This window comes from Lathyrus oleraceus, chromosome 4 (assembly GCF_024323335.1).
Source record: "Lathyrus oleraceus cultivar Zhongwan6 chromosome 4, CAAS_Psat_ZW6_1.0, whole genome shotgun sequence".
Classification (NCBI taxonomy): Eukaryota; Viridiplantae; Streptophyta; class Magnoliopsida; order Fabales; family Fabaceae; genus Lathyrus; species Lathyrus oleraceus.
Window position 1 is genome coordinate 293,390,002 of NC_066582.1, and position 9,508 is coordinate 293,399,509.

Genomic DNA, 9,508 nt, shown 5'->3' on the forward strand with positions numbered 1-9,508 from the left:
TTGGAAAATGGACTTAGAATTTAGGCAACATTCCTATTCGAAAGGACTTGGCCAATGCCAATTTTTGTGAAACCAAGTGCTTGCAATTTGAAACTTCATCTGATACATCATTCAAGATCCCTCTGACTTCATATGATACATCATTCAAGATCCCTCTTGTGGAATTCATCTGTTACATGGACTAATTTGAAGAAGATCATGGAGTGGCTAAGCTTGGATATGGGTATCTTTATTTGATGCCTTTCTCTTCAAGATAATATAATTGTGCATTTGTGTGTTGCTTGATATTAAATGACCAAGGGAATCTGGGTCTCTATTGGCATTCTTGTCTATTGGATTGTTACCCATTGGTCAGATCTTTTCAACTCTTAACTTTTAAATTTGTGCATAGGATTAGTCTCTTCATCTCCTCCCCATTTCTTTAATTTCGAAATCTCTCCCTCCATGTAAAACTTTCTTTGTTGGAACTTGTTTTGTTCTAAACTTTAACCACTTTGCAAAAAGATAGAAACTTTGGCCTTATGCCATTGCATTTTCAAACCTCTTTTCTTAAATCAAATTTGTAACTGTTCCGGACTGGGCCATGACCCTAGGCACGGCACGGCCCAATGCTCGCCAAGCCCACGTCCAAACGGCCATGTCCACACGACCACGAGGACACGTCAGGTGGACGACAGTCCGCCCGACGAACGTCTCCTCAGCCCCCTAAACACGTGTCGGACCTGTTCCGGACTGGGCCATGACCCTAGGCACGGCACGGCCCAATGCTCGCCAAGCCCACGTCCAAACGGCCATGTCCACACGACCACGAGGACACGTCAGGTGGACGACAGTCCGCCCGACGAACGTCTCCTCAGCCCCCTAAACACGTGTCGGACAGCGAGCGGGTCCTCCTCATACGATCTCCATCCACTCACCGTCAACCCACGTCGCGGGCACCTCAGTTGTGTCGGGCAGAGCCCTAACGGCATCCCACGCACCACGTCACCCAACTCCCCTATATTGTCGCCTTAGGGATAGGGGCAGTTGGACCAGGGGGCAGACTTTGGTCTAGGTCTTAACGCTTCTTACGCGTCCCCTGGCAGCTCCTCCTTGGGCCTAGCTAATCCAGCCCATTAGGAGCCTTGGCCCAGCGCTGGGGGCTCACTATAAATATCCCTTTCATGGCAAAGGGGCAGGTATTCTAACTCACACTCTGATAACCTCATTCTGTACCTTTTCTGACTTAAGCATTGGAGCACCTTGCAGGTACACCCCCCTCTCATTTCATTCTCCGGCCCATTAACCAAGACCGTGGAAGGCCCTCCTGATCAGGTGAGATCAGTGGCGCCGTCTGTGGGAACTAGCTATCCCCATCTTCATCAAACGAGGATCAAAAGCTCATTTATTTCTGTCCTTCCAACATGGCCGGAGAACAACATAGCGATCACAGCCGTCCCCTCGTCAACTACAACATGGACGACGGCCCGCCATCCCATGAAGCGGACGTTCGGGACGGTCATCCATCCACCCCGTCTCCAGAGCCCCAAAACAACGGAGATGCCTCTCACGCCCACAATTTAGGGGCAGAGACATTTCATCCCATTCCCGTTCCCGTTGAAGGAGACGCCGTAATGATTGCCATGGTGAATGCCCTCAATCAAGCCGGTTCTATGCTCCACCAGCAGCACGAACGAATCATGGCCCTCGAAGCCGAACGACAAGAGGCCCGGCCCCAGCCGGTGAGTAGGATACAACAACGTTCGGAGCCAACGAAGAAGCGAGGACGTCGCTCTCCCGAACCCCACGCCAACAGGGCACGCGCCCATCGTGACGGTGGTCGAGCGAGAACATCACCAAGGCGCGGGCACAGCCCCGACAACAACGAACTGTCTCCCTTAAGGAGCGACGAGGAAGATTTGCATTGCCCCCTATCTCGGGCAATAATGGAAGCCCCGCTCCCCAAAGGCATGGAGAAACCGCCAAACCTAGCTGTGTACGACGGGACTACAGATCCCGACGATCACGTCGACAACGTCAACGCGATGCTCGACTACCGCAATGATATAACCGGGCACCTCAAATGCCGACTGTTCTCAACGACCCTCAGGAAAGGGGCCATGGCCTGGTACAAAAGCTTGGCCCCTGAGTCCATCACGTCATGGAGAGTCATGAGGTCCATGTTCACCCGGCACTTTACAGCTTCCCGTCGTCACCCCAAGACTGAGGCGACCCTTGAAGCCATAGTGCAGAAGAAGAATGAAACACTGCGCTCATACATCGAGCGATTCAACCAGGAAGCTGTCGAGGTAGATACCACCGAGCACATGAAGAAGTATCTCCTCGAGAGAGGTCTCTTACCCGGCAGTGAACTTAGCAGAGCCGTAGGGATCGAGCCTCCCCGCACCTTAAACGAGCTCCTGCATAAAGCCCAGGCCTACATCAGATACGAGGAAAAGCAGGTGGCACACAATGCCCGCAGCGGACGTAACGCTGGGGAGACCGAGCACTCAAAACGCGAGGACACGAGCATTTCCCGTCGCAACGGAGACAGACGAAGAGAAGAAAGACCTCGCGAGCTCCGGGAAGGAAGAGGCCCCGCGGGCAGATATAGCGAGTACACCTTACTGACAGCTCCTCGAGAGCGTATCCTCGCAGAATGTATCAACTCTGAATTTAAGCAGGGCAGGGTCAGGTTCCCAAAACCGTCTGCACCAAAGCCCCACACCGACAAATCAAAGTACTGCCGGTTCCACAGAAGTCACGGGCACGTGACCGAAGACTGCGTCCACCTGAAAGATGCGATTGAAATTTTAATCCAAGAAGGGCACCTGAAGCAGTACACGAGGAAGAACGAAGCTCCCAGACACGACGAGCCAGAGAAGAAGAGACCCCGGGAAAACACACCCCCCGACAACTCTCCCTATCAAGTGGCCCTCTGCGTGTCACGACCGGAAGATTTCTTCCCCCCCGAACCATTGCCCGAGGGCAAGATCACTGCACTCAGCCCCTGGGAAGACTTCCCTACCACACTGGTGATATCAGGAGGAGGAACTAACGGGGAATCCGCGGCCCTCTCCGTCAAACGCAAGTTCGACGAACTCCTACTGACTGCCCCCGAGCAGAAAGCGACATTGACAAAATACCGGGGAAAATCCAACCCAATATCCTTCTTCCTGGAGGAACTCCCGGGCGGATCCCCGAACTCGGCCATCCCACTATTGATTAGAGCAAAGATGGCCCGATTCGACGTACGACGCATCCTGGTCGACGAAGGCAGCTCAGTGGATATCATGTACGTCCACCTCTTCAAGACTCTGAAGCTAGACAAGACCAACTTAGCCCCCTACGTCGGATCAGATCTCCAAGGATTCAACGGAGCAACAACCAGACCGTGGGGATATGTTGAGCTCCTCGTCACTTTCGGCGAACAAGAAACGGCCAGGGAAGTCAAAATCCAATTCCTGGTCGTAGACTGTCCGTCTCTCTACAATTGCATCTTTGGACGCCCGACACTGGCCGAACTCACTGCGGTCCCATCCACCGTCCACCTGAAGATGAAATACTACACCAAATTGGGACGTGTGGTCACCATCCATGGTGACATCGAAGCAGCCCGGCGATGCTACGACGCCGCAGTAAAAGGACAGGCCGTAGTCAGCACGAAGAGCAACTGCAACAACAAAAAACTCAAGACCGAGGATCCCGCCCGAGGAGTCAACGCCATCGACCTCGACTGTCGCGTCGGGCTGGACGAGACCGAAGAGGGGAGGTTCCCCAAGGAACGCTCTCTCGAACACCCGGTCCGACCAATCCCCGACGGGGAGTTCGAACTCATTCCTCTTGGGGACGATCCGGAAAGGACGGTGAAGATAGGTAAGGGACTACCCGAGGAAACAAGAGAAGAGCTAGTAGCATGCCTCAAAGAGAAATCCGACCTCTTCGCGTGGAATGCCGCAGAAATGCCCGGGCTGGACCCCGAGATCGCGTGTCATAAGCTAGCTGTAGACCGGGCAGCCAAGCCCATAGCACAGCGTAGACGCAAGCAATCGCCCGAAAAGGCAGAGGCTGCCGAGCGAGCTGTAAAAGACCTCTTAGAGGCAAATTTTAATTCTGAAGCCCAGTACACAACCTGGCTCTCTAATGTAGTCCTCGTTAAGAAAAATAATGGAAAATGGCGTATGTGTGTTGATTATACTGATCTTAATAGGGCTTGCCCGAAAGATGCTTTCCCCCTCCCTAATATAGACTCGCTCGTTGACAACTCTGCAGGTTTTAAACTCTTGTCCTTCATGGACGCATATAGTGGATACAACCAGATCCCTATGTCGCCCGCAGACAAGAAACACACAGCGTTCATGACCCCAACGGGCAACTACTATTACAACGTGATGCCGTTCGGGCTCAAGAACGCTGGCGCTACATACCAACGCATGATGAACAAAGTCTTCAAGGACGAAATAGGGGACATGCTCGAAGTATACATGGACGACATGATCGTCAAATCACACGAGGAAATAACCCATGCTCGACACCTTACGAAGGTATTCGAACAGGCGAGACAGTGTAAAATGAGGTTCAACCCCGAGAAATGCACGTTCGGAGTCCGGGCAGGCAAGTTCCTCGGTTTCTATCTCACCGAAAGAGGGATCGAGGCCAACCCCGACAAATGTCGGGCATTCTCGGAGTTTCCGACCCCGAAAACCAAAAAATCGATCCCGTCACTCAATGGAGTGCTCGCCTCACTCTCCCGTTTCATCGCCAAGTCCGCCCAGCACGCATTGCCATTCTTCAGACTCCTTCGCAAAGAGGCTACCTTCGACTGGACCGACGAATGCGAGCAAGCGCTACTCCATCTAAAGAAGGTTCTGTCCCAACCCCCGGTCTTGTCACGGCCATCAGAAAAGGAAACCCTATACTTATACCTATCCGTGGCGACCGAGGCCGTCAGCGCCGTTCTAATAAGAGAAACCGACGAAGGACAAAAGCCCATCTATTTTACGAGTAAAGCACTCCAAGGTCCCGAGCTCCGATATCAGCAAATCGAAAAGGTCGCCCTGGCCCTCATCAACGCAGCGAGGAGACTACGATATTATTTCCTCGCACACACGATAAAGGTGAGGACCGATCAGCCAATCAAACAGCTGCTCGGGCGCCCGGATATGGCCGGGAGGATGCTCAAGTGGTCACTAGAACTCTCCGAATTCGACATACAATACGAAAGTAGGAAAGCCTTGAAAGCTCAGGCGCTGGCCGACTTCGTCGCGGAAATGACCCACTGCCCGACTCCAGCAGAAAGCGCCCACAAATGGACGATCTTCGTCGATGGCGCCTCTAGCACATCAGGCAGCGGGGCCGGGATCATCCTCGAAAATGAAGAAGGGATCCTGATAGAGGTATCGTTAGCGCTAGCGTTCCCAACATCAAACAACCAAGCCGAATACGAAGCCTTCCTCGCAGGCCTGAGGTTAGCCGAGGACCTGGGAGCAAAAGAGGTAAAATATCCACCGACTCCCAGCTCGTGGCCTCACAAGTGCGAGGAGAATACCAAACCAAGAACGACAACCTCCTCGGGTACTTGTCCCTCGTCAAAGAAAAACTTGATAGATTTGAAAAATGGGAAGTTCAACACATACCCCGCGAGCACAACACTCGAGCAGACGTTCTCTCGAAACTAGCCAGCACGAGGAAAAAGGTGGGAATAAATCAGTAATCCAAGAAATTCTCCCGCGGCCCAGCATCGACAAACTACCGCCTCCACTCGAGGTCAACGCTATTGGAGATGCCCACTGTTGGATGACACCCATCTACAATTACCTCACACGAGACGAACTCCCGGCTGACCCGAAAGAGGCGACCACTGTCAAACGACGCGCATGCTCGTACGTACTCCTCGAAGGCAAACTCTACCGGAGAGGATTCTCCATCCCACTACTCAAATGCGTCGAGGAAGAGAAAGTCCCCGACATACTTGGAGAGATACACCGGGGAATTAACGCTCAACACCTCGGCGGACGATCGCTCGCACGAAAAGCCCTTCGAGCAGGCTACTACTGGCCGACCATGCAAAACGATTCGAAAGAGCACGTCAAAAGATGTGACAAATGCCAACGACATGCCGACATGCACCTCGCACCCCCGAACGACCTCAAATCACTGTCTTCCCCATGGCCCTTCGCGTGGTGGGGCATGGACATCCTCGGACCCTTCGTCACCGGATCATATCAGAATAAATACCTCATCGTCGGGGTGGATTACTTCACCAAATGGATCGAGGCGGAGGCACTGGCTAAAATAACCGCGCGGAACATTCTCCGGTTCTTCAAACGCAACATCCTCGCTCGGTTCGGTATACCCCAGGCACTTGTCACAGACAACGGGACACAGTTCACGGACGGAGGATTCCAGGACTTCATCGCCAGCCTGGGCACCACACAGCATTTCACGTCTGTCGAGCATCCGCAGACGAACGGGCAGGCAGAGGCGGCCAACAGGGTAATCTTACGTGGCCTCAAACGCAGACTCGGCGAGGCAAAGAGGGCATGGGTCGAGGAGCTACATAGCGTCCTATGGGCCTACCGCACGACACCACATTCTACCACCGGGGAAACCCCGTTCCGATTAACTTACGGCACCGAGGCAGTCATCCCGGTGGAGATACGGACGCCAACGAGGAGGACAGAGGAGCCCCTAGACGAGGAAATGAACGATGAAACCCTTAGAGCCGAGCTCGACCTAGTCGAGGAGATACGTTCCGAAGCAGCTCTCCGGGAAACAACCCTCAAACAAAAGATAGCACTACGCCGCATGACGCGAAAGTCATAAAAAGAGAGTTCCAGGTCGGCACCCTGGTCCTCAGAAGAAACCAGAAAAACCCGAGAGAGGGCAAACTGGCGGCCAACTGGGAAGGCCCTTACCGCGTCCGCGACAAAACGAGCAACGGGGCCTATTACCTAGAAAACCTACAAGGAGAACAACTCGCTCGACCATGGAACGCAGAAAAACTTAGACAATATTACAGCTAAATACACCACGGGGAGACGTGGCAGGTACGACCACGCTCTTCGTCCCAAAACCCCAGGGAGGAACCACGAGACCCGGGAACGATCCGGGGTCACATAACAAACACAACCCTCCCCGACGGTTGGGATCTTGACCAAGGCTCAACGTCGAAGTACCAAGACTGGCAGGGCACCCAGCTCGCGATGGGAGGACCCAAGCCTCGGGACCAGGGTTCGAACAACGGACCCGGGCTTCGATACCCACGGGCACAAAGCCCGACACTTCGTCGGTTCCCTAAACCGAGGAGATTAACAAAGTCGAGCAGAGTACGAATTCATACAAACAAGTATCAGACACAAACGAGCACAATGAATGATAACGAAAATATTCATACATTAAAAACGATAAGAGTGGCCGAAGCCAAGTACGCCCGAAGGCCATATTACAACGCCCGAAGGCCAAAATACATAAGGCACGCAGGCCATGATAACTAGAATCAAAGAAAAACAGATAAACTAAGACTCCGCTCGGAGCACCTCTTCATCCTCTTCTTCTTCTTCTTCTTCTCCCCCCAGCTCCTCCTCCACTTCAAACGGGCAGACAATCTCACCATCCCGGACGCAGTAGTTATAGGCCGACCCTGCCGTCACCAACTCAGGGTTCAGAAGCCCGAGCTGCTCCACAGCATTGTCGAAACCCTCTTTGAAGCAGGCCACGAGATCTTGGTTGAGAGTCCGAATATGCCCTAGCAACTCACCGCGCGAACCAAGGGCGCGTTCCTCCTCGGTCTCATCTGCCAGGGGACGGACCTTTCCCTCGAGAAACGCAACCTGAGCCCGTAAGCCAGCGTTGTCCTCGGTCAGCTTCTGATGGTCGGCCACCTGCTCTTCCAAGCTCGCCGTCGCAGCCTTCAACTGGTCCCTCTCCTTCTCCACCTCCTCCAGCTTCCGGCTCAGCCCTTCCTGTAGCTGATGCTCTTCTTTGTAGTCCGACAGATCTTTAGATAATTTTTCCTTCTCCGCCCGGACCTGCAAAAGAGCACCCTCCAGCGAGGCAGTGGAGACCGAAGTGTCGGTCAAAACCATGGCCGTCTCCATCACCCGGATGACAGCAGCAATATCCCTGGCCAGATCTTTTCTCCGAGCAGCAGCATCCTGGTCCAGAATAGCCTTGGCCTCAGGCGCGGGCACAACAATCGACTCCTCGGCCTTGAAGAACGACCGTTCCACATAGCAGGGAGGTAGAAGATAGCTCCCCGGTCCGTTCGGACTTCCTGGAGACGACCTGGTAAGGGCCCCAGCCGGACGCTTCCGTTTATGGAGGGGAGAAGCCGCTGGCGACGGGCTGCTATCAGGAATGTTGATCGGGTTAAGCCGAGGAGGAGAGGAAGGAATCACGCTCGCCGCCTGCGAGGGACCGACCCCGGCATCGCCAACAGTCTCCGAGACACGGGCCGCAGTTTTCTTCTTCTTCTTGGGCACCCGGTCAGGAGCGCCGACCTGATTCGCTAGCTTCAGCACCCGATCACGAGCATTGGGCATGGCACCTGCAAATAAATTACACACAAACATTAGCGACCGAAGTCATAAACAGAAATAAAAGGCTAAACAAAGTCTGCCTACTCAATAACGCCAGAGCTTCCTCCTCGGTATCACACTCGAGCAGAGCCTTCGTATTGATATAACGCGTCTCGGTGATTAGCTCCCCGGCCTCATCCAGGTAGGGCACGCCCTGTCGATTCGCCCAGAACGCCAAGCTGAAGCTCTGCACGTAATCGACCAGCTTCTTGTACGCGAGCCTATCCTCCTCGCCGAGCATCGCGTACTTGACCCGGTAATGCGCTGTGGAGAGATCGAAATGATCACGCTGCCACCTCAGCGGTATCTTCGACATCAGCGTCTCCTCCCCGTTGGGTTCCCGTTGATAGTAGTAGAGAGAGTGAAGGGCAGCCCGGGTAATCGGCATCACCACGTACCACCGGCTTTTGAAATGGCGAACAGAATCCTCGTACGTCTTGAACAGACGCACGGGCTGCTTGAAAGAAACCCAACTGTGGCGACCACGGGAACCGGACCTCTGGAGATGGAAAACGTGGAAGAAGAGAGCCCGGGTGCAACCAATGCCGAGGAACTGGCAAACTAACTCGAATGCCCGCATAAATGCGAGAGCATTAGGATGTAGTTGGGACGGCGCCAGCCGGAGCCACTTGAAGACCGACATCTGGAAGGAGCTGAAGGGCAGTCTAATCCCCGCCTCACGAAAAGCAAATTCATACATGGTGAACTGCTTCCCCGGGAAATGATGACAAATGCGGTCTTCTTCCTTGGGGGCGCAGCAATACCAGTTTGGTGGATCCTCCCGGTTTATGGCCTCGACCATAGCGTGAGCAGTGATGGCTTCGTCACAGAAGTCTGATTCCTCCTCCAAGGGCTCGTCCGCAACCCAGGAGAAGTCGACCTGCCCGGAAGAGGAGGCGTGTTCGGTACCATCTCGGACACTCCCATCCCCGACAGGGAGACGAGCGATT

General features: G+C 53.9%; 1 protein-coding gene across 1 annotated transcript; it reads left to right on the forward strand.

Moving 5' to 3' along the window:
• The first annotated feature begins 1,403 nt into the window (after positions 1–1,403).
• LOC127137165 (uncharacterized) lies at positions 1,404–5,657 on the forward strand. The gene has a single exon (XM_051063650.1). The coding sequence runs from the start codon at positions 1,404–1,406 to the stop codon at positions 5,655–5,657; it is 4,254 nt and encodes a 1,417-aa protein (XP_050919607.1).
• Positions 5,658–9,508: the final 3,851 nt, after the last annotated feature.

What these genes read in the sequence shown, in the direction of transcription:
- LOC127137165 (XM_051063650.1), top strand. Translation starts at nt 1,404, where the DNA reads ATGGCCGGAGAACAACATAGCGATCACAGCCGTCCCCTCGTCAACTAC.